The sequence below is a fragment of the Neophocaena asiaeorientalis genome, unplaced genomic scaffold (assembly GCF_003031525.2).
Source record: "Neophocaena asiaeorientalis asiaeorientalis breed wild unplaced genomic scaffold, Neophocaena_asiaeorientalis_V1.1 scaffold31, whole genome shotgun sequence".
Taxonomy (NCBI): domain Eukaryota; kingdom Metazoa; phylum Chordata; class Mammalia; order Artiodactyla; family Phocoenidae; genus Neophocaena; species Neophocaena asiaeorientalis.
In genome coordinates, this window is record NW_020175320.1 from 1,796,887 (window position 1) to 1,823,062 (window position 26,176).

General features: G+C 36.1%; 1 protein-coding gene across 3 annotated transcripts in view; it reads right to left on the reverse strand.

Moving 5' to 3' along the window:
• Nucleotides 1-792: 792 nt before the first annotated feature.
• Nucleotides 793-26,176, reverse strand: part of TET1 (tet methylcytosine dioxygenase 1) — a 126,696-nt gene continuing 101,312 nt past the window's right edge. For 2 of the 3 annotated variants that reach the window (XM_024765577.1, XM_024765578.1), the window contains 7 exons: nucleotides 22,768-22,979; nucleotides 18,010-18,160; nucleotides 17,574-17,660; nucleotides 13,661-13,750; nucleotides 11,618-11,755; nucleotides 9,550-9,898; nucleotides 793-4,525 (listed from right to left, as the gene is read on the reverse strand). In XM_024765577.1, coding sequence (XP_024621345.1) covers nucleotides 3,513-4,525; nucleotides 9,550-9,898; nucleotides 11,618-11,755; nucleotides 13,661-13,750; nucleotides 17,574-17,660; nucleotides 18,010-18,160; nucleotides 22,768-22,979 — 2,040 coding nt within the window. In that variant the 3' untranslated portion in view covers nucleotides 793-3,512. The remainder of the gene's footprint in view (nucleotides 4,526-9,549; nucleotides 9,899-11,617; nucleotides 11,756-13,660; nucleotides 13,751-17,573; nucleotides 17,661-18,009; nucleotides 18,161-22,767; nucleotides 22,980-26,176) is intronic. The other variant, XM_024765579.1, reaches the window with a different exon arrangement.

Here is a 26,176-nt window from a genome sequence, read left to right on the forward strand (position 1 = left end):
CATGCAATGTCAAAAGTTTGTTCCAGATAAAAGATATAATTTGTTTTAAGAAGACTAATTTAAATAGATTGGGGTGATTTTCATACATGCTATTGTGAAATAAATGATAATCAGTAGGAGTCCACTGAAGTAGTAACATTAGAAAGTAGGTTACTTCATATGAATTAAGTCAGTATCTCATTTACACAGGGGTATGCATTCAATTAACTATGCAGTGGGGTTATGTCTAATTGCTTATGAATCTCATCTAGTTGAAATTCTATATTTAACAAATGAAATTGTTTCATCCACATGCAGATTGCATAATAAAGATGTGGAAGGTTATTTAAGATGCAAACATTTTGCTAACATGTTGCAAAAATTTACCTATAGTTAAACATTTTCAGCTAGCCTCACTTTCCAATAATATATTTCAATCAGGTTTATGACATGATGTATTGGTACTTTGTGGATGAATTGGAAAGATGTAGGTGAGGCTGACAAGCACAAGAAAAACTTTTCATCGATGGCCTGAGATCCATTAGAAGCAGGATTTTGAAGGGCAGCATGACACTTTGCAGGATTCTACAACAGGTAGGAATTATTCTCTCATTATAGTTGGTAACTCTGTAACTACTATGAACAGACTGGGCTAACGTGGGAGTCAAGTATCAATGAATTCAATTATACCATGAACAAAGGCAGAAGTTTAAAAACCCAACGAGTGCTATAAAAGGGGTAAAACAAAAGGTGATAGTACAGTAAAACATAAGTGTAGAAATAATGTTAGATGACCAGTTTTCTGAGTGAAAATGTCATTTCAAACAAATTTATTTCCTTGCTTCATGAGAAAGAGCATTCTAAAAACAGTATAGCCAGCATACAATCACAATGCTGCAGGACACTGAATAAGCATGAGCTTTGAAAAAAAAAAAAAGTCACAGGGCAAACAACGGGATGGTACACTGTGAAATTTAGGAAATAGAGTTCAACAAGGAAGGAATCATATGTGGGTCCCACCAAGGGGCTATCAGTTGAGGCAGGCCATTCATGGTGTTACTTACAATAAGAGAATGGAAATATTTTAGTTGATATAGGGTATTTTCATGTACTTGTTTTGGTAAATTGCAACTAACTTCACAAATCCAAATAGTCCCCTAAGTCAACATTGGTGCTTCAAGTTTAGATTGTTAAGGAATTTATTTAAAGTTGGTGACAAACTGATTTGAATTGCTGCAGATGTATCACAATGGATTGTTTTGAAGGAAATTTGCTATTTTTGAAAAATGTGTTAGATTATCTTTTAGGATTTTAATTCAAGTTTACTATGTCATGGGTGGTGACAAAGAAAAACAAAAGCTAATACTTAAATTTGGGGGACAGTCAATAAAAATTGAATGGAAGAACAGATAGATGGGTGGATGGATAAAGGATCTTATAACTTTATCCATTAAATCTGGTGAGGAAATAATTTCTAGTGGGAGCTAAGGCCTAAATTCTAAAACAAAATATCACAAGGGTGTATTCCTGATAGTCTAATACTAGTAATATCTTATTGAAGCAGCTGAAACAATAAACAATCACTTATTTATATACTTATATGTATAAGTAACCTTAGGCTCACAAAAATATACATGTTTTAAAACAAATCTAAGGCACACAAAATACTAAAACAAGTCAATGAATTACTCTATTTTACATATTCAAGAAGCAGAAATCTACTCAACAAGATGATCGTCTATCAATGGACATTTTGTTATTTACAATCCCTTCATATTCCTTTAGTCAAAATTAGTCAAAAGCTTGAAACTGATACTTTGCACCATATATTATTTTAATATAAGTTACAATGAGTTTTCCTTTAGAGAGCTTGTTGGAACTTTTGCTTTTGCACCAGAATTGTGAGTGTTAGCGGTTGTGGGCTTCCTATGGCATTTCCAAGGGAGAAGCACCAGTAGGTTTTCCATACTCCCAAGGAATCTGACACTTTGAATGTTATAGCACCTCTGCATTTTAACAGAATCAAGTATTTCATTGAAATTTCTTCTTGTTCTTTGTTTGGGCAATCACTTTTGTTTTGCTATAAAATGAGTTAATAAAGTAATGGGAAAAAATAATGGGGGGGAGGAACTAAAGTAAATGGAATGCCTATTTTCCCATTACCTAGAAGAACATGAGTTAACATTTCCCCAGAACAATATACTTAGATGAACTACTTTGGATTAGCTCTTAATGGACAAACCATGCTTATAATACCATTCCTACTGTTTGTTTACAGTGTGGGGGTGTGTGTGATGATGATGATAGGGAATTTATTTTTAAAATATTTCTACAGGACATTTATTCTTATTCTGGACCAGAATGACTTTCAGAATGAATAAGGCAATATGGGGTGGATAAGGTTCTTGCTACTTAATTTTTGTATTTTATCACCTTGAAACTTTAGAAGCATTTGACTCTTCAGAATCCTGTTATGCCTCATCTCCTTTTGGAAACACCTTCCATGAATTATATTGAGAAAGCTGGGGACACGGCTTTCTTATATTATATAAGGGGACACGGTGATTTACTTTCATTGGGGTGAAAGTAAATTAGGGCCATTGTTGTTCAATACATCAGAAGAGACCATTCTTATTTAGTTCCAAAGAAAAGTTAATCAATATTGGTAATATGCTTCCTAATTCCAATTTTAGAGAGAATTAACCATTTTTGCATGACCTAACTATTTTATATAAGTAGCTAATCTTTGAATGAGAAAGGACTCATTTAAATACAAACCATATACATGATTAAAATACATACTGCAGGTAACAAGATGGAACTCTACACAGCAAGAATAAATGATTTCTCTTGTATGCAAATATGCACAAACAACAGACAATAGGATTCTTATACTATACTATTTCAAGTTACTTTTAAAAATAGAAAGTGCTTTTAAAATATATATTTACAATTTATGAACAGCCTCCAACCATCACCAACAATAATGAATTATTTTATACAGGAGAGAGATTTTAAGAGAGAAAACATTTCATTGGTTTATTTCAAAGGAATATGCCGAGTTTCTAGCAATGATTGGAAGATGTTAGAACAATGGCACCATGAAAAAATAATTCAGCTTATTTTTGTGTCGATGTGGTTAAGCACCAGAAGCTGTGTAGAGTTAACACTGTGTCTTAATTTTACATCATAGCACATGAACCTGTTAAAATCCTCTAAAAATGACTCGTTTCATAGTAAACAATTTAAAGCACCAAACTGAGTGATTCTACCAAGGTTAACACCTAACCAAAACATCTCTTTATGTATTTAAAACTATAAAACTTTTATTTTTGCTTAAAATGTGCACCTTCTACCAATTGTCAAAATATAGTCACAGTTAAGAAATACCCACCCCCCAATTTTTTTTTTTTTACCTCAGCCTTCAAATGGGTGAGATGAAGATATAGTAAACGACAACATGACTTTCTTTTAAGAGCACCTTGAAAAAATACACTGCACTCGCAAAGGCATTAAGAAGGGGAGAAAAACCTTCAGACCCAATGGTTATAGGGCCCCGCAACATGTGTGAGAGCATAAGGGGACACGGTGACAACATTGTCATGGGTTAATGTTAACGCTTTGTGGGAAGGAATCTGGTTAAATTCATTAACTTCAGGGGACAGTTCAGGACCCTCGTTAGCTGCCTGGTCTTTCTGCTCGGAGGCTTTAGTTTTCTTATTCTTTGCTTCTTTCGCCTCGAACTTAATCTTGTTTAGTTCGAAGCCGTGTTGGGGCTTATTCAGGTTTTTGTGCTGGTAGAAAACAAGAGAGAGGCGTGTAGGGTGATTCCGGTTGGGGTGCTCGACAGGAGTCGTGGCGTGAAGCTCTCGCCTGGCGCACTCGATCAGAACAGAGCCGTGGGCGGGCGCTATGGCCACCCCACCAACATTGGCATCCAGGAAGATGTGCTCACTGTCTGACCAATACTCAACAATGTGGGGCAGTTTCTCCTCAGCAGGTGACAGGGGGTCGTCTGATAGGGGGTCATCTGACGGAGGCTCATCTGCTTCAGAATGCTGCTCGTCTTCTTCCGCCAGAGAAGAAGCAAGTTCATGAGGAGAAGGGATGAACGGGGGCTGCTGGTTTGGCTGATCAGAAGTTAGCTGCTCAGATGGACCAGTGGGAGGCTCAGAATAAGCCGGGGAATCTGTCATGGGAGTAGACAAGGTGGAAAGAGGAACCATTTCACCAGGCTGTGCAATTTCAGCACACTCCTCAGCAGCTACGTTAGCACCACTGTGTCTTGCAGAAGGCATTGTGCAGTGGGGATTGCTACCTCTTTCTGAAAACCCGTACGAAACTGATGCATCATTCTTAAAAGGAACTGTTGGGACCGGAGCAGTCTTAGGGGACCAGGAGAAGCCTGGAGCTAAGTGTGCCTCTTTCACTGGGTGAGGAATGGATGGGGTCGGTGAGTAGGTTTTAGTGTTGTCCGAACCTTTGAAGATAAGGTGGGGTTCAGTTTCACTTTTTATTTCAGGTTGCACAGTCTCTGTTTTATTCCCTAAACAGAGAAAAGGACACCAAATGTGAAGATAAATACAAACTACTTTTGGTAGCTGTTGTCTTTAAACAGTATTTTTAAAGAGATGTACAGAGAATAATAGAACAGAACACTGATGGTGGCAATTTGGCCAGTTTTGTTCTATTTACTTTAAGCCTGACATATGCACACGTTAAAAATTGTAGGTAGTTTACGTACGCTTTTTCACCCAACATTTTTTTCTTAAAAAATTATTTACTTTGGAAATAATCATAAATAAGTTCACAAATTTAGCCAGAAGGATATCCATTGTCTAAAATGGTAAGATATTGGAAATGAACCAATTGGCTATGAAGCAAATATTAAAACCATACATCAGAATACAGCGCCAGTGATAACATGGTGACCAAGAGCAATATTTCACTCCCCAAAGAGCTGTTTAGATACATTTTAGGTATTGCATGATCTCATTTTTGAAAATGTTAAGAAAGTAACAGTTTATAAAGATTTCTGAGTAATGAAAGCATCATAACCGGCAAAGTTAATTATTAGGCAAAGAAAAGTCACATAAATAAGCTATTCCTACCCCTCAGAACAAGTGCATTTAAGCTCTGTTTCTTTCTCACCAAGTAGGTAGATCATTATTATGACATTGGACAAAAGGTGGGCCATCTGCTCTGACATATCCACACAAACCTAACATCAAATGAAAACATTTTTCTTGAGGACATTCTCCCTGTTTTGATGTTCTAATAAAATGTTTGCAAGGCAAAAGTAGTAGATTTTAAGGACCAAGAAATAGCAAAGTTGTCTTGTTTTAAAATAATTAATATAATAGTAAACATTTATCTAATTCAGAAGATCTGCAATTTTCCCTCAGATGATATAACCTGGAGACACAATAATTCTCATGTCTAAAGAGAACTTATATACAGGACCCAAGGAGTGGTATATCAAGAAATCTGTGCTACTATCTGTGGCTGCATCTACTATTTTAGAGGTTAAGTTGTCAACAAAGTACAACTCACAGGAAGGAAAGATTTAAAATATGATGAGTCTTTTATTTAATTGGAAAAACCTGTAAAAAAGCTTTCATGGGTAATATTACAAAAGGACAAGAAGTTTTAGGCCAAATATTGTGCATTTGGCTACTAATAAGGTATCTCTCTCTCTCTCTCTCTCTCTCTCTATATATATATATAAAGGAATAGCATGTAAAGATGCTATTAGGAAATGACACAAAGATGAAAATGTTATGACTACTGTTTACAAGCAGCATGGAACCAGATATGTGAATCTTAAAATAAACCTAAATTAAATATATGTAAAGTGGAACTACAAGCAAAAAGGAATGATAATTGTCCCTTGCCTTGCCTCTTCACTATCTCTATTGAATCTTTCTCAGTGTTATATAAATGTCTGCACGGTCAGTTGTCTCATCTTAAACGAACAACTTCTCCTAAAATATAAAAATCAAAGAAGTTAAAGAATACACTGTAATTCTTAGTTTGAATGTCAGTTTAAATTAATCGTGTTTTTTTATTTTTTAGGCTCCTTGGAGGAATGGCTGATTTTAGATATGGGGCAGGATTACATAAGAGGAACCTGGAACATCTTGTCAGAACAGAAACTAAGGAAGTTACCAAAGAAAATCAGGGTCATGACAAAAGAATCAGAAGCCACCTTGAAGTGTTTCTACTGATCCAAGACAGGAATTTGAATGAAAGCATATGAATTTGAAGATTTTAAAGCATTTACAAATATAGTGGGAAAAAAAAAACCCTTCTTAATATACATTGAAATATAAACTATGTTAAAAAAGACATAAGTTCAAAATGATACTAAATTAAAAAAAAAAGAAAAACAATTGATCACACTGGAAGACGCTTGGGAACTAACTTGTTTTGTTAACACTGGTGAATAAAGGCAAATAGCTAAGCATTCATTCTGATTTCTTTAATCACCCATACCTCAGAATTAACAAGTTATTACAAGGACAATTTCTTTTTAAAAGAAGATTTAAAAAGTGGAAAAAGAATGACAAACTCCTAATGAAATAAAGAATATGTAATATGACCATAAGTGTTTCTAAAACCATTAGGTAGAAAGCTGTTAGGGAACATTATAATCAGTCAATTAGGTTAACAACACCTGACCTAGTCTTTTTTCTTTATGCGGCATGTGGGATCTTAGTTCCCCTACCAGGGATCGAACCCGCACCACTTGCAGTGGAAGCGCTGAGTCTTAACCACTGGACCTCTGAGGAAGTCCCCTGACCTAGTCTTAACATCACAAAAAGACACACCAAACACTATGTACTTCCTGATGTGAAGAAATAGGAGTATATAAATCACAGATACTGTTCTGGCCATAGTAATTTTTTTTTTTTAAACTGAAGTTGAATTTGCCTCTATGGACAATGGTTTCTGCTATAATGAAAAATGAAAAAATGAGGGAAAAGAAGAAAAGCAAGCTTTAAATAAAAAAAAATGTATAGGAGACATATCAACTAAATATAATGTGTGACCTCGTTTGGATACTGATTTAAACAAACCAAATGTAAAAGACAAAAAATCAATTAGGAGACAAGTGGAGCAATTTGAACACTGATTGGTATTAAGGCGTTATTTGATTTTTGTTTGCTTTTCTTAGGTATTGTGGGTATAAAGATTCCTTCTCTTTTAGTGACACATAGAAGATGATTCAGTGGGTAAGATATGACTTCTACAATTTGTTACCAAAAAAAAAAACAACAACAAAAAACTGCACAAATCATATCTTTATATTTTCATACCCATGTGGCCTAGGTAATGGTATAGATGACGCAGAATGGCTATGTATTGAAAAACTTTTAAACTAGGAGTCTATGAGGGAAGTGGAATTCATTATGTAATTCACTCACTTTGTACCTTTTTTAAAATTTCCATTTAAGGAAAAAACCCTCAACTCTATAACCTTCACTCCATTCAGTTGACCCCCTTTATAGCCAACATGCATGTCTTCCATTTCTCTCCCATTTCCCTATAAACCTACTTCCTTCATTCTCACCACTGTTCTGCACCCTGCTCTAGCAGTCGTCTTCAAATGTAAAGATAAAATCTCAGTTTTCCTCTCACTTGCCACAGGAGCAGCATTTGACAGGGCTGATCACTCCTCTCTGTGGTTTCACGCCTACCACACCACACCTTCCCAGTCTAAGTCTCTCTTGCTGGTTCGTCCACATCTCTGAAACCTCTACAAATTGAAAATTCCCAGGATTTGTCCTCGATCAAATTTCCTTTTCACCTCCTTCTCTGTGATTTCATTCACACTCAAGGCTTCAAATACCATCTCTATCCAGTTGACCTCTTAAATTTTATCTCCAGTCTGAACCTGTTCTCTGAATTACACTCTTATTCAACTGCTTACCTAACGTCTAGACTTGAATGTCTACAGGTGTCTCAAACTTTTACCATGTCCAAAAGTGGGCCTCTGATTTCCCTCTTTATCTTGCCAAATCTGTTCCTCTTTGGTGGTTTAACCATCCTTCCAGTTTCTTCCAGCCAATAACATCAGGGTAAATCTTGACACTTTTTTTGGTCCACACTCCAGACTTAAATCTATCAGAAATCCCCAGGACTTCCTGGTGGCACAGTGGTTAAGAATCCACCTGCCAATGCAGGGGACACGGCATTGATCCCCGGTTCAGGAAGGTCCCACGTGCTACGGAGCAATGAAGCCCGTGTACCACAACTACTGAGCCTGCACTGTAGAGCCTGCAAGCCACAACTACTAAAGCCCACGTGCCTAGAGCCTGTGCTCCGCAACGAGAAGCCATCACAGTGAGAAGCACACTCACCACAACGAAGAGTAGCCCCCACTGCCTGCAACTAGAGAAAGTCTGTGCGTAGAAACGAAGACCCAACGCAGCCAAAAATAAATAAATAAAATACAGTAATTTAAAAAAAAAAAGAAAAGAAGTCCCATTGACTCTACCTTAAAAACATCCAGAATCAGACATTTCTCCTGTCCTCCTCACTAGTCACTATGGTCCAAGCTCCATCATCTCTTTCTTGAGTTGTTAGGATAGCCTGTTTATGATCACCCTACTATTCTACTCTCTACCCCACTTGACTCTAGTTTCAATCCAGTAACTGGGATGTTAGGTTTGAGTCAGATTATAGCCCTTCTCTATTTCTCACTCAAATATAGGCCAAAGTCTTGACAGCAATCTACAAAGCCCAAGATAAATGGCTCAGATGCCCCTCTTACCTCTCTGATCTCACATCCTACAATTCTCCCCATTTCACACTGTGCTCCAACCATACTGGCCTCTTTGCTTACATCAAGTATTCAAGGTAAATTCCCATCTCCTGAACTTTGCACTTGCCACTTCTTCTACCTGGAATGCTATTTCTCCAAATAAAAACATTGCTGATCCTCATTTCCTTTAGGACTTTGCTCAAATGCCTCATTCTCAGTGAATCCTTTTTTGACAACCCTATTCAAATGGAATTCTTTCACAGCACTATGTTCCCTCTTATTCACTGCTACATTTCCGATACCTCGAACAGGTCAAAGTAGTGCCCAGTAATATTTGTTGAATGGACTACTTAAACTGATGCTAAAGCTGATGAAGAAGAAAAAAAAAAAGCTGATGAAGTAAGACTTCAAGGAAGTGATGTCATTTTATGTATGCTGAGAAGGGGCTTTGCTTCAAAATAGCTGGGGAACAAACAATAAGAACATGTTTCGTTTTTGCTTTTTTTTAAAAAAAAGAATAAAAATAGAGAAAAAAATACCAAGAAATACTGATGGGTCACCTTTTTGTTGGCTTTTAATTTTGGCAAGTACATAGAAATATATTCACTGTTTTAGTTTAAACTCTAAACAAACTATATAAAAATAATTGGCTAACTTGATTGGTAGATATCTGATCTAAAGTTTTTCTTTTCATAATGCCTCACTCCTAAGAGAGTGGCAAAAACAATAAAGAAAAATAAGATGCAAACTGAACTGCCAGTGAAAGTTGTGCGCAGAAAATTATCAGGCTCAATAAGCCTTACCTAAAAGTGGCAGCGATGAAGCCTTACTGTTGTTTGTCATTGAATTATTCTTCCGCTTGATTCGAGGAATAAATTTCTTTTCCACAGCCCTTATCTTATGTGCGAGAACCTCTGTCATCATTGCTGCTCTCTTCTTCCCAGAACGAGGAACTGGCTGAGTAAATCGTGTTCTTTTTCTGCGGTGGGGTGCGAGGACCATGATGGCCCCAGATTTGATCTTGGCTTCCATTCCGTCCCTTGAGCCAAACTCATCTGTGTCTGAAAGTTTATAAAGAGGAAGTACATGCAGCTGCTCATCTTGAGGAATAACACCAAATGAGCGGTTATCTTCTCGTGTTAAAGTGCAGACCTGATAGGAAGAAAACATGAAATGGGAACTAGAGATCCTGCACATTCATAATAGATATTCCTACCTTCTTATTGTTGCCATTGTGAAAGGGAACTGTTTTCAGTTGGTTACTGCTGGTATATTCATTCATTTTGGAAAAATATTTTATATATCAAGCCACTCAATGCTTTTCAATTTGAATAACTTATCAACTGTTTGTAAGCAGACCAGTATAATGTTGAGTTGATTTTGTAAGTACATATTATACATGTTTATGCATTTTATAATATTTTAAGTCACCTTCTTTGTTACATTCCATCTTATTTCATTGTCTAAGTTAAGGAACAGTCACTGAATTGTTCACTACCTTCATATTAAATATTAGCTAATAAAAAGATATTACTTTAGCTTATAAATCACACTATTTCTTAATACTTAAATAATGTGGACTTCCCTGGTGGCACAGTGGTTAAGTATCCACCTGCCAGTGCAGGGGACATGGGTTCGAGCCCTGGTCCGGGAAGGTCCCACATGCCGCGGAGCAACTAAGCCCGTGTGCCACAACTACTGATTCCACGTGCCACAACTACTGAAGCCTGTGCACCTAGAGCCCGTGATCCACAACAAGAGAAGGCACCGCAATGAGAAGCCCGCACACCGCAACGAAGAGTGGCCCCCGCTTGACTCAAGTAGAGAAAGCCCTCGCGCAGCAACAAAGACCCAACACAGCCAAAAGTAAATAAATAATTAAACAAACAAACATGGGAAGAGGGACTAAAACTTAGTTTCACTCTGAACCTAATCCAACCTGATCACTAATATTCTCTAATGAAGAGCAACTCACATAAAATGTACTAGCCAAGCATGATGTTGAATCACTCTTTGGCTAAGATTCATCTGGATGGATGTATAAAATTTCAGCATTTGGAAATAACATTGGTCTCAGAGACCATAGGCAACATCAGTGAAAAGGTGTGATAGGGAAAAAGTTGTTTTGGCTCCTTAATCTGTTACTGATAGACCTCACTGAGCAAATAAGGAAGGAAGGCTGCCTTTTGATGGATCAGACGGTACACTTCCAATCAGAATGTAATAATCATAGCTATGTCTTCTAAGAGGCCAAAATCGTGTAGTGCAGAAATAGAGGTAATCACTCTCTATTATCTGTTTTACTAGGTAAGAAGAGAACTACTACAAGCAAACTCATTTCCCTTATAAAAGGACTATTGCACGATTTTTCCTGTGGTCTTCTCCTTAATTTAAGATTATCTTGATTGACTTCTTGCTATGGGCATGTGATTCTTTTCATGGCTATAAACACAGTATGCACATATATGTGCAAATATTTCTTCTAAATATTTCTACATATGAGCACTAAGAACCAATATTAATAAAAAGGATAGTAAATTTGGCACGGTTCCCTCACAAAAAACCTGAAGTACAGATGGCAAGAAAGAGTAAGCTGCTTAACTTCCTATCTACCAGTTTGATAGCACAGAATGGTTGCTTTGAATAATCATGTAGTTCTACATCCCAACAAACCTACCACAATTAAATGTATAATTCAAGACTTTCAACAAAGTATTTCAGGCTGGTTCTGTAACTTTTTGGGAGCACTATCGATATATACTATGTGGAACAGACATAAAATAGGATTTGTCACAATAATCATCCTTAAAGACCTCAGCTTGAATGTACAGTGATGGAGCCTTTAGAATCAAAAGCCACCCAGGTACATACCACCGTGCTCCCATTATTCATGTTGTGAATGTCCCTGTGGGGATGGGCACAGAAGTCTAGGCAAGCGGTGACCCCAGAGAAAGGACGACCTTCTTTCTTGCCAAGCCGACATTCTTGAGCAGCGTGTTCAAGCGCCACCTGAAAAATAATGTATGACCCATGGTTTTAAGAGATAGAAAGAATCACCTTCAATAAAGAGTAAAACTCACTTTCTGATAAAGTTTATGAGTTAATTACACTTTATAATTTCAGAGATATCTGACACTACAGTATATTATTTTAGTGATTCTCTAGTTTAGTAATATTCAGGGTAAAGAATTTGAGACTACATGGATTAAAGTGGCAATCACTGAAGGCAAGGTGAGGGCATTAATACCTGCTGGGGGTAGATAAACAAGAACGGTAGCCTGAAATATTTCATTAGGAAGAAAGAATAATACAGTGCTTTGATCATGTATCTAGTTTTCAATGTCTATATAAAGTAGATGTACATATATATTCATGAACCAGTATAGAAAGTAAATTAATAACTTTTTAAATGAAAGGTTGGAATTTAACAGAGAGCTTGTTATTCATGATAATACAAATAAATATTTTAATTTTTATTAAATATTAAAAAAAATATGGACTTCTGGTTATGTTTCTGTTTTTGTTTTTGGTTGCGCCACTCTGCTTGCAGGATCTTAGCTCACTAACCAGGGATTGAACCAAGGCCCTCGGCAGTGAAAGCACAGAGTCCTAACCACTGGACTGCCAGGGAATTCCCTATGTTTAAAATTAGGTATTTTACACACTTATTTTCTCCATTCTCTGATATATGATTTGCAATTATTTTCTCCCAATCTGTGGTGGTCTTTTCCTTTTCTTTTTTAAAACAATATGTTCCCCCAACTCAGTTTTATTGAGGTATTCCTGACATACAACATATGTAAGATTAAGGTATACAATGTGATGATTAGATACATGTATGGATTACAAAATGATTACCACAATAAGGTTAGTGAACATTGCAATCTGTTCACATAATTACGATTATTTGGTGTGTAGAAGTAACATTTAGGATGTCTTTAAAACATTTAAGTGTATAATATAGTATTGTTAATTATAGCCACCAAGCTGGGCACCCAGATCCCCAGGTCATATATATTTTTTTAATAAATTTATTTATTTATTTATTTTTGGCTGTGTTGGGTCTTTGTTGCTGTGCGCAGGCTTTCACTAGTTGCAGTGAGCGGGGGCTACTCTTCGTTGCAGTGCGCGGGCTTCTCATTGCAGTAGCTTTTCTTGCTTCAGAGCATGGGCTCTAGGTGCACGGGTTTCCACAGTTGTGGCTCGTGGGCTTCAGTAGTCGTGGCTCGCAGGCTCTAGAGCATAGGCTCAGTAGTTGTGGCGCACAGGCTTATTTGCTCCGCAGCATGTGGGATCTTCCCGGACCTGGGCTCGAACCCGTGTCCCCTGCATTGGCAGGCGGATTCTTAACCACTACACCACCAGGGAAGCCCCCCTCAGGTCGTATTTATCTTATAGGTGGGAGTTTGTACCCCTTGACCAACATCTCCCCATCTCCACCACTTCCCAATTACTTTCTTGATGATGCATTTCTGCTTTTATAAGTTTTATTCCTAGAAACAATCATAACTTTGTCACTCTGGAGATTTAATTCAATTGCCATAATAGACTTTTTTTTTTTTGCGGTACGCGGGCCTCTCACTGTTGTGGCCTCTCCCGTTGCGGAGCACAGGCTCCGGAAGCGCAGGTTCAGCGGCCATGGCTCACGGGTCCAGCCTCTCCACGGCATGTGGGATCTTCCCGGACCGGGGCACAAACCTGTGTCCCCTGCATCGGCAGGTGGACTCTCAACCGCTGCGCCACCAGGGAAGCCCCATAATACACTTTTAAAAAAACGCTAGACAATTTTTTAAGCTGTCTGATAAAAGATCTACATTAAGTTCAGATTTGAAAAAATTTCCTATTAACAATGACATTGTTTAGATATAAATTTCAACCATGTTTAAGAGTACTGTATAAGGAACCAAAACATACCTGGTTTTGGTAAGCAACTGGAGCATACTGCTTATAAATTGGAGCTAATTCTGTAGCCAAACTCTGTAAATTATCTTCAAGGTTTTTTTCCTATAGGAAGAGACAGTCCATAAAAGTTGTTTCATAATAACATATAAGATGAGTGATAAGTTTATTATATAACGGATGAAAATGAATTATACATCATTGCTGATGTGTGGTTGATGCATGGTTCATACTTACCCAGATAAAAGAGCTACCATAGAAAATGACATGGATTGTTTTCATAAAATCTAAACTATTAGTCACTGTTATGCTTGAATTTAGTCTTTTGAAATTAAAAGTCTATGTTATCAGCTAATGAGAAATCTAACTGGTGTTAGAGGTAAGTTGCAAAACTGCTCATGTTGTTAAAAACAAGAACCATATTTCATATTTATTCAATAGTACAGGGCACTTGAAGTAAATCAAGACAATTTTCCTGCTAACAAGTGGAGACTTGGAAGAATTCTGACAGTGAAACAAGTTTCTACAACAGAGATGGGAGAGCAACACACATAAGGCACATACTGTGTTATCAGATCCTGTGTTAAGAGCTTCAAACGTAATAAGTAGGCAATGGGCTGTCTAAAACCAGTGTTTTCTTTTCTACACAGGAATGGCTATAAATTGAGGAAGATCTGATAGAACTGTGGAGAAGCCTTAACACCATTTCAAGATTCTAGATTCTAATGACAGTAGAAACATGTAAGATTTTTTCAAAGGAAAACCGTCATGACAAGAATATTAAAAATGTCACTGATGACAGCATGAGGTTCGAAGGAGAGAAAGCAGCCTTTGGCAACAATAGTTGGAAAACCATTGTGGTAGTTTTTCAGAGATGATTATATCCTAAACCAAGTCAGAGACTTGATAAATGATCAGTCACATCTAAGGAAGACAAGTGATGGAGAACTGACAGCAAGGATGAATGAAGGACTTAAGAAGGTTTGAAGGCTTCCGCCTCATTTGAGATTTGGTGGATGCCTAGAACTCAGGAAGGAAGCCTTCATGTGGACCAGGTCACCTCTGGTATGAAGCAGACTATTATAAAAACCAAAGCCAATATAGACATAGGAAGTTAATTCTTGAGTGCTTTTTAACAAGCCTCAGTCTTGGCAACTGCAAAGCATCAGTGATAATCCTTTTGGTTTCCTACTCATTTATGTTGGTGCTTTCATTGAAAAGGATATTCATGTATATATAGGGTCTATATCTAGATTGCTCTGTTCCATTCATCTGTCTAATTATGTATTTGTTACTCAATGTAGCTTAATAAATATAGTCAGGGAGGTCAGACCCCTACTTTAAAAACACTTCCTAGCTATACTCACACATTAATTATAAATTTGAGGAAAACTTAGGAATTATTATTTAAATGCCTATTAAAAAGACTTTATTATATTTTATAACACTTGAAATATTGGGTGGGGTAATTGTGTTTTACTGCTAATAGAGTATTAAGAATCATTCAGTGTCACAAGTCAGACTGGGCAATTTGTCATCTTATGGAATATCTCATTTATTATGTGGAAATGAAATAAAGTAGGCAAATAGAAGCTAATTAAATGAAACTTAAATAGATGATTATTAGTATCATTTTTGAATGTAGGTTCTTTATTCATATTGTAAAAATCCTGACTTTCTAATGGTTTCATTAGAATGAATATGTCGGATAGAGATTTCTTATCAGATCTTTACCTAATGGGGCTCACACCTACATCCCTCTGCCCTTCTGACCCTGTACTTCATCTCTAGGACCATCTTCTCCACATCAATGCCTACAATTACCACCTGGACCACAGATGACCCCTTGAGCTTCAGGTTCTTATTAATGACCTGACAACCTCACTTGGATTTCTCTCAGGAATCTCCAAGCCAATGCATCCAAACTGAATTAATAATCTGCCTTCTATAAACCTGGTCCTGTTTCAGCATATCCTATGTCAAGGAATAGTACCTAATTAAAAAAAATCTTTCCAGAACAACCACTGCTTTTCATTTCTTCTGTCACAGCCATATTCTAAGTCACTACTATTCCTTCCCTGGACTGTTCTCAAAGCTAGCCCATCTTGCTATACCAACTTTTGGCCAACTCCAATCCACAGAGCAGCCAGAGAGATCCCTTTTTAAAAAGAAAAGTTTAATTATATCACTCTCCGCCTTAAAAGTCTTCAATGATCTTCCAAAATTCTTGACACGGTTTACAAGGTCGCTTTATGCACCTCACTTTCCCTTGCCTGCTGTGCTTCACTGGCCTTTTGTCAGTTCCTGGAAAGAGGAATGCTTCTTCCTGTATTATAAACACTACATAAACATTACTCATTATTAATAATAACCATAAGCAAAAACTGACCTTACATTCATTATATAACAGAGTTATTTGTTATAGAATAAAAAGTTAACAGTCATGTCAATATAAATATATTTGTATACTAACAGCTTTATCAGATACTTATTTGGAAAAAAAAATTTTAAGGGAGAATTCACATCTCATTATCAAGTGTTCTGACCTTTGAACGTGGTATCTTCTCATTATCAGGTATTTTATATGTCTTTTTAGCAATTTTTATAGTTTTCTCCCTAAAGTTCTGATAAACTTCTTGTCAGATTTCTTCTAAGGTACTTTATCTGCAAAGGATAGTCCTCTGTCTAGAGTCATTTCCTTCTTTTATTACAGTAAATGGGAACTCTAGAAAAACCAAATAATTTTGATTGCCTCTTTAAAGGGATTATTTATTTATTCTGAGCTTTCCTTGTATGTTATATTCCTTGTATTATAGATACAATTAGATTAATTCCTGCTGTTTTATCGATTCCTATTTATCCTGTATCCTAATGATTTTTTAAATAAATTTTTAATTTATTTATATGTATGTATGTATGTATGTATGTATGTATGTATTGGCTGCGTCGGGTCTTCCTTGCTGCGCGAGGGCTTTCTCTAGTTGCGGTGAGCGGGGGCTACTCTTCGGTATGGTGCGCAGGCTCCTCACTGCGGTTGCTTCTTTTGTTGAGGAGCACGCACTCTAGGCACGCAGGCTTCAGTAGTTGTGGCGCGTGGGCTCAGTAGTTGTGGCTCGTGTGCTCTAGAGCACAGGCTCAGTAGTTGTGGCTCACGGGCTTAGCTGCTCCGCGGCATGTTGGATCTTCCCAAACCAGGGCTTGAACCCGTGTCTCCTGCATTGGCAGGCGGATTCTTAACCACTGCACTATCAGGGAAGCCCTTAATGATTTTTTAAACTAACCTTGCTGACTGATGAATGGATTTTTTTTCCACCACTAGTTCAAATGTTATAAATTCTATTCATATTCATCTAAAAATTTTTTAAACATACACTTCTCAAATATGTTTTTCTGACAATATCTAGAGCAGTGTTTTCCAAGCTGTGGGTCATGACTCTTTAGTGGGCCATGAAATCAGTTTAGTAGGTCAAAACTAGCATTTAAAAGAGAAATAAAATTTCATAAAAAATATTTTACTGAATCATAGTGATCCTCAGCAATAACTATATAGGACATATTAACTTTTTAATATCTAAATATTATTTTTGCTACATATAATAAGGTGAAGTATTGTTTTGTTTATTTACTTGAATATATATATGCCTGTATAGTTGTTTGTACTATAAAATGTTTTTTACTCGTGGTCACAGCACAAAGTTTGAAAAACACTGATCTTGGAGTTAATCAGTATCTAAATCCTCCCAACTCCAAACAAAGCATAAAACATTACCACACTTAGTTTATATAGGTGCCCCACCCCCTCCCACTACCTACCCACCCCTGATTTGATAAGAATATTGAATTATACTTATTGTTATTTCAATTAAAAAAATGTAAGTACTCAACTTATTTAAACTTAACAGTAAGGTTGACTAATTTCTTTGCTCACCATGGCCTCGTGTTCCGGACAGATTGGTTCCGGTTTCATATATCTTCTTTCTGGATTACGTCCTTTAGTAATTCTTTCATAGTAGTGCTGTGGGTAGTAAACTTACTGAGTCTTTGAAATGTTGGCAAATAGCTTTATTTATTCTTCCTACTTTGGCTGGGTATAAAATTCTAGATTTTTTTTTAACAGTGATTCTCTTTGGGGTTAGGGGAGAAGAAGGAGGGAGCCAGGGACAATTGGAATTTGGGTTGATAGTTAAAGACTTTACCTACATTATTTAGAATTTTAAACTATTTTCATATATATATATATATATACATATAGTTACTATTTTGTCACTACTTGTTAATATTTAATTTTTTTACGATTAAAAAATTTTTTAAAGGAATGTACTTATATATTCATTGTGCAATTCATAAGTAAAAAGGACACTTACGTGTAAGGGAGAACTTGGATCAATTCTAAATCTTCTAGGACTTGGGCTTCTACCAAATTTGCAGCCATTGAAATACATACTCCAAGAACAGCCAAAAGAGAAGGAAGCTCCGCAAGTCTCTGGATCAATTCCTTGACATGTACAGGTACGACTGTAAGATGGTAATTGCAAGGGAATGAACTGATAAAGTAGGACAATACCTCAAATAGAACATTTCAGGTTCATATAACTATAGAAGTATAGATGGATAATGAAATGATTTTAACACATCTATTTTATTACTTATTTAAAGTAGTGTTATGTTAACAACACAAGGCTAACTGCACTTGAATATAACTAAATCTTCAATTGAAATGTTTGTTCAAGATTGTAAATACAAATAAAAGGCAACAAACTATACAGATCTGATATATCCATAACTTGTTTGACTTGGAGATGTCCAAGGAAGGGAAATAAAGGGCCTGGATTTTAATCCAAGATTGGTTTCCTGTCAGAAGTGAAAATTAAAGCATCTCATTATCTCTTTGGACTTCATCCTTCCTTTGTAAAATGACATTGATATACTCCTGTGAGGACTGATTAAGGATAATATGTGTTGTATGTGAAATCACTTTGTCAATTTTAAAGAAAGCCTTTATAAATGTCATGAGAAAAAATTGAGGAGGAAGCTCGTTTTGTTCAGCGACTGAGTAATTTTATAACCTTGCGGGCATTTCTGAAACCCCAAAATGACTCTATACTAAGGATGACAATGATAAGAACATACACACAAAGATGTGAAACCAAAGAAGGAACGTACACCCTTGTGGTTCCTATTTGCATAATGCTTGAAACTTCTAATAGTATGGAATTAGTACTTATATGACTTAAAAATACAAACAGGGACGTCCCTGGTGCCGCAGTGGTTAAGAATCCCCCTGCCAATGCAGGGGACACGGGTTTAATCCCTGGTCCGGGAAGATCCCACATGCCGCGGAGCAACTAAGCCCGTGCGCCACAACTACTGAGCCTGCACTCTAGAGGCCGTGAGCCAAAACTACTGAGCCCACATGTCACAACTACTGAAGCCCGCGAGCCTAGAGCCTGTGCTCCACAACAAGAGAAGCCACTGCAATGAGAAGCCCGTGCATTGCAACAAAGAGTAGCCCCTGCTCGCCACAACTAGAGAAAGCCCACACGCAGCAACGAAGACCCAGTGCAGACAAAAATAAATAAATAAAATAAAATTACTTAAATTAAAAAACACACGTTTTTAAAAAACAGTGAGTAAAAAGAATATAGAAATTTAGAGATCAAAACTGTAAGTATTTTTGGACTCCCCTGGTGGTCCAGTGGTAAAGAATCCACCTTACAATGCAGGGGATGTGGGTTTGATCCCTGGTCAGGGAACTAAGATCCCACATGCTGCGGGGCAGCTAAGCCCGGGTGCCACAACTACTGAGCTCACACACCTCAACTGGAGCCGGCGTGCCGCAAACTATAGAGCCCATGTGCTCTGGAACCTGCGCGCCACAACTACAGAAGAGAAGACCCACACGCCACAACTAGAGAGAAGCCTGAGAACCACAAGGAAGAGTCCGCGTGGCACAACGACAGAACCCGCATACCTCAAAGAAGATCCCACATGCTGCAACTAATACCCGACACAGCCAAAAATAAATAAAATCTTAAAAAAAAAAACTATAAGTATTTTTAGTTGTGAAAGTCAGGAAAATGCCTGATATATTTGAATGTAAAAAGGATCATTTAAGACACTATGAAGGAAAAAAAGGAAGGAGGAATAGTTCAAATATTCTAACTTCCACTAAGATGGAATATATACTTTTAAAGGGGCAAAAGATTACAATAACTTGAAAAGGAAGAAAAATAGGATATAAATAGGATCAAAGAAGGTAAATTTGAAATTGCAGAATTTCAAAGAAGTTGCCAAACAAGTAGAAAAATGTAGTTTAACTCTTAACTGTGAGACCTAAAAGTTTCTGTTAAACAGTCAACATCACCAATGATGAGACAAATAGACTTAAAATAGCTCCTAATATTATGGCCTGCCAATAATTCCTGAATTGAATTAAATCAGGAAGAAACAATCCTACAATCCAAAATTGAGCAACAGTCTACAAAATTAGCCTGTCCTTTTCAAAAAGGAAATGCCACGAAACACAAAAAAAGACTCAGATAAAAGGATTAAGAGACCCAAAAGACAAAACAACTCCATCCATAAATCATGGGTAGGGGAAAATTAGTATGAAGTATTACTGGAGAATAGATGATATTTGAATTAGAGAATAGCATTTTATCTAAGTGAAACTTCCTGGTTTTGATAATTGTACTGGTGTTAAGTAAGAGAATGTCCTCATTCTTAGAAAACACCCTCTGAAGTATTATTTAGGGGGAAAAGTCATAAAGTTTGCAACTAGTTCACAAATTATTCTGAAAGAAAGTATAGAAAAGCAATAATGATAATAACATGTAAGCTTATGTGTATGTGTGACCATGTGTATAAGTGTACGTAACAAACCGTTAACATTTGTGGAATCTAGGTAAGGGGTATATAAGAGTTCACTGAAATATTCTTGCATCATTTCTGTAATTATAAAATTTTTTTAAAGTGATAGGCTGGATCTACATTGAGTGATATAGAATAAAACTATTTATGAATTCTTGGGAAAAATAAGTTTATATGTATATCATTTAGAACTGTTTCTATACAAGAGGTATTTTATTATTGTGAATCCACATAACAAAATAGAAACATTAAAATGATGTATACAACTAATATGTATAAAATAGATAAGTAATAAGCAACTGCTATATAAAAAACAAATAAAATAAAATTCAAAAATAAGTGATGTATACATACTTGGGATTAGGAAGATTAACAAAAATATAATGAAATGATTTTAAACATAAAGGAATGTTCTGGAAGGTACACAAATAATCTTGTGTGGAGGTTAGAGAGTGAATGATATATATTTTGTTTATAATTTGTATAATGACATTTCTTTTAAAAAAGAAAGAACTTTATGAGGAAAACTACACAAAACACTCTTGAAGAACATAAAAGTAAACTTTAACAAATGGAAAGAAAAATCATATTATGGGAGTGGAAGATTCAATATCATAACAATGTCAGTTTATTCTAAGTTAATTTAATGCAATCCCATTAAAAATACCATTAGATTTATCTTAAAACTAGACAAATTGATTATAAAGTTCATTTGGAAGCACAAACATAAAATAACAAAGAAAGCCTTGAAAAAGAGCAAAAATAGTGAGCTAGCCTTACCAAATATTAAAATATATTATAATGCCTCTATAACTTAAAAAATGTGGTACTAGTACGTGAAAAGACCAGACAGTGATACAGAATTCATATAAAAGAGAGGACTCCATTATATACAGTTTTTGTATAAGGTAGTATTTCAAATCAAGGGGAAAAGAAGTACTCTTTAGTAAGTAGTATTGGGATAAATGGAAAAAAGAATAGAAATGGATCTCCTCTTCCCACTTCTGTCCAGCATAAATTTGAAATGCATCAGAGATTTATGTTTTAAAAATTTCCAATTTCAACAATAAAAGAAAACATGGGTGAATTATTCTATAACTAACGTGAGAGAAAATGTTCTTAAATACCGCTCAGAATTCAGACACAATAAGGGGAAAGATAGATACAATAAATTACATTAAAAAGAAAACGTGCAAAAGGTGACATAGCAGAAGTAAAAAGACAAATATCAAAGTGGCAAAAGCATTTAGAATTAAATCGCAAAGGGAGAGAAAAAATGAACACTCCTTTTGAAATAGGGGGTAGAATAATTAACAGATGGCTGACCATAAAAAAAGGACAAAATAATGCCATTTGTAGCAACATGGATACAACTAGAGATTATCATACTAAGTGAAGTAAGACAGAAAGAGAAAGACAAATACCATATGATATCACTTACATATGGAATCTAAAGTACGACACAAATGAATAAACCTACAAAACAAAAACAGACTCACAAATATAGAGAACAGACTTGTGGCTGCCAAGGGGTGGGGGAGTGAAGAACTGGGAGTTTGGGATTCGCAGACGCAAACTGTTATGATATAGGATAGATAAACAAGGTCCTTCTGCATAGCACAGGGAACTATATTCAATATCCTGTGATAAACCATAAATGGAAAAGAATATGTATATATATACATATATATATAACTGAGTCACTTTGCTGTACAGCAGAAATTAAAAACATTGTAAATCAATTATACGTCAACAAAATTTAAAAAATAAAAAACAAACAAATGGCAAATGCTCTTAACCATATGAAAAAATACTCATTCATAATATGAAAAATTCAAATCAACGTAAACTGATGACATTTATCCTCTATTAGATGGGCAAAAACTCAAGTTTGACAACATTGGAAAACTGTAGAAAAACAGATATTCTCTTACAGTGCTATAGGAAATGCAAAATTGTACAATTCCTTATGGAGGAGCTGTTCCTTTATAGAAAAACCTCTCTCCTCCAGACTCCAGGGGTGAGAAGGATCAGGTACCAAAGAGAGAAGCAAGAAAAGAATATTCTAAAGGAGAATATCCTAAAATGGTCTTAACCCACTATGAAACCAAGTCTCTCGTTAAAGAAATGTTCACTCTTTAGTTGCACAATACCTAAAATTCTGTTCTCCCATATAACATATGTAGTTGGTAGTTAATTTAACATGATATAATAGACTGAATGGCAAAACAGTACAAAACAGATTTGATTACTTTTCATTGAGAGTGCATCTTCGGTCTGTGGGATGACCATTGTATGACTTTAGACTTTCCGTAAGCTGCGAGTACAATTTGTCAGCCATTGGAAGAGGGATGCCGTCCCATACCATGATGAGCACCACCATCACAGCTGTTGGACAGTGGTGGCCTGCACGCTGTCGAACGAGACAAAGAACTTTCTCTTCATCGCTGCTTCTTCTTAAAACCTGCCAAAGCAGAATGCATACATTTATGGAAAACAAGAAACCTAACGTTGAATGCAGTGGATATTGTTTTTAAAGCTCTGCATCATTACATTCTAGCTTTTAAAAAATTACTATTTTTTAAAGGGTTGAAGCCTATAGGACCTTCAGGTGTTAGACTAGCTGCCTCCATACAACTCATCACAGGGTATCCAAGGTTACTTGACTAACAAACAACAGGCAGAAATCTGTGGAAACAGTCTGTGTTTTATCTCACTGTTGATACAGTATTGCAAAACAGACAACAGAAGATCCCATGGAAAAGAGCCTAATTAACTCATCTGCTCTTCCATAATTGCCACAACAGGACAAATCTAGCTAGATAGAAATAACCTAGTACTCCCAGCATTAAAAATAAACTCTGAGTGCTGTATTTAGCATCTGAGGAAAGTTATTGATGTTTTCCTTGGGCAAATGGTTTTGCCATATAGAATAACTAATACATAAAGCAATACTCCTGCAATTCCTGTGATTTCTTTCCATGCTATCACAGGGATTTATCATACCCAACTTATCATAAGATTAAGGTGGTCTACCTGACATGGAGAATGCAAATTACAACAATTCATTTTGAATATTTATCCTTTTATCTTACACTGCATCATAACCATGAGTTGCTAAAAAAGGATTCCTAAGTATTTAAAATACTGCCTGGTGGTCCTAGTGTTTATCCTAGTGTTTATTTTTTTAAATTACATTAAAATATTGACATCATGTAAAACCATCCAACTATGTTTAAAAGTCCCTCCATATATCACAAATTTACAGTGAGACTGATCACATTAATCAGTAAATGATGACACTGCCCACCCCTGTGACGAGAATGGAGCACCCAATAGCATAATTAATATTCTATTTTTGCTGCTATAATATTACAAAAACTTGAGATGAAACTTCTTAAGATGTTAGTTACCCAATATCACTTTCTTCTGTCACTCCAGATGGTTAACAATCATTGCTACCAAGGCATCCCTTGAGTAGAGTTGGCTTTAGGACCTTCCCCCTAAACACAATTACGTATATTAAAATTTTTTTCTATATTTATATGTCCTTTAACAGCCAAATAAGAATACATTTGCTTTCAAATAAGCTCAAACGCAAAATGATATATTGTAGCAAACAAAATTACACCAGATAATCTTCATGTTGTCACACCAACAAAGTTATAGTGATCCAGTCTTTGTGTGGGAAATGCTAAAATGCTTTGTATTCATTGTATTTGTGCCTTTGTCAGATCTTGCGTATTTCCTTCAGTGAATAATGGAAAATTAAACATAATGAGTCTTTAAATTCAGATATAGGTTTAATAAGCTGCTTAAGTATTGCTATGATATGGATATTTATGTCCACCCCCAATTCAAAAAATAAATCCTAAATCCCAACAATGGTATTAATAGGTGGGGCCTTTGGGAGGTGATTAGGTTATGAGGGGGAAGCTCTCATGAGTGGGATTAGTGTTCTTATAAAAGAGACCCCACAGAGCTAGGCAGCCCCTTTTACCATGTGAAGACACAAAGAGAGGAGGGATCACCAATCATGCTGGCACCCTGATCTTCAAGTTCCAAACCCCAGAACTGTGAGATATAAATTTCTGTTGTTTATAAGCTACCCAGTCTGATATTTTCTCATAGCAGTCTAAAAGGAGTAAGACAAGTATTAAACCTGTATAAGACCTTTGAAAACTATAAAAATATTATTAAAAGAAATTAAAGAAGACCTAAACAAATGAAGAGAGATACCATTTTCATGAAAGAGTAATTATTATAATGACGTCAATTTCCCCGAAATTGGTTTCCAGATTTGATACAATTCCAATCAAAACCCTACCAGAGGGACTTCCCTGGTGGCACAGTGGTTTAAGAAACCACCTGCCAATGCAGGGGATACAGCATCGATCCCTGGTCCGGGAAGATCCCACATGCCGCAGAGCAACTAAGCTGGTGCACCACAGCTACTGAGCCCACGCCTCTAGAGCCCGTGCTCCGCAACAAGAGAAGCCACAGCAATGAGTAGCCCCCGCTCACTGCAACTAGAGAAAGCCCGCGCAGCAACAAAGACCCAACACAGCCAAAAATAAATAAATTCATATATATATATATATATATATATATATAAAACTCTACCAGAATTAGTTTTGTTTGGGGGTGGAATTGACAAACTTGTTGCAAAGTTTATATGGAAATGCAAAGGACCAAGAAGTGACAAGGAACAAAGACAGAGAAAGTGATTTACCAGGTATCAAGATCTACTGTAAAGTTATAGTAATTAAGATACTCTAGTATTAGTTCAGTGACAGATAAGGAAATCAGTGGAACAAAACAGATCCATATAAATATGGTCACCTGACGTATGACGAAGTTGACACTGCAGTGAAATGCAAAAAAGCAGTCTTTCAATAAATGGTACTGGATAGACATCCATATGGGAAAAAAAAAAAGAATCTTGATGCCTACTTCACACGAGTGACAAGTTATATTTTAGATCTAGCTATGAAAGATAATCATTAAGTTTTTAGAAGAAAACACCTTCAAGACCTGGAATAGGTATAATATTCTAAAATAGATTACCAAATTTAATAATCCTAAAGGAAAAAGTTAAGAAGCTGGAATATATTAAAATTAAGAACTTCTGTTTATCAAAAGCATTAACTAACAAAAGATTGAATATAAAGGCAATCAATACAGTGGGAGACATAGCTGCAATATATATAATCGACAAACTATTCTTACCCAAAATATATAAAGAACCTCCTCAAATGAGTAATAAAAGCAAAGTAGAAAACTGGCTGAAAAAATTAAATAGGCTCAACACAAGACAATATCCAAACAGATGTTGAGCATACGAAAACATGCTCAACATTATGAGTCATCTAGCAAAGTAAAGAAACTTAAAAGCACTACATATGTGGGTGGGGTTATAAAACGGTGTAACTGCCATGGAAAACAGTATGAAGTTCCTCAAAAAATTAAAAATAGAACTACCATATGACCAAGCAATCCCACTTCTGAATACTTATCCAAAAGAATTGAAAGTAAGGTCTGAAACAGATATTTGCAAACCCATGTTCATTGAATCACACAAAGGAATATTATTCAGACTTAAAAAGTAAGGAGGGCTTCCCTGGTGGCGCAGTGGTTGAGAGTCCGCCTGCCGATGCAGGG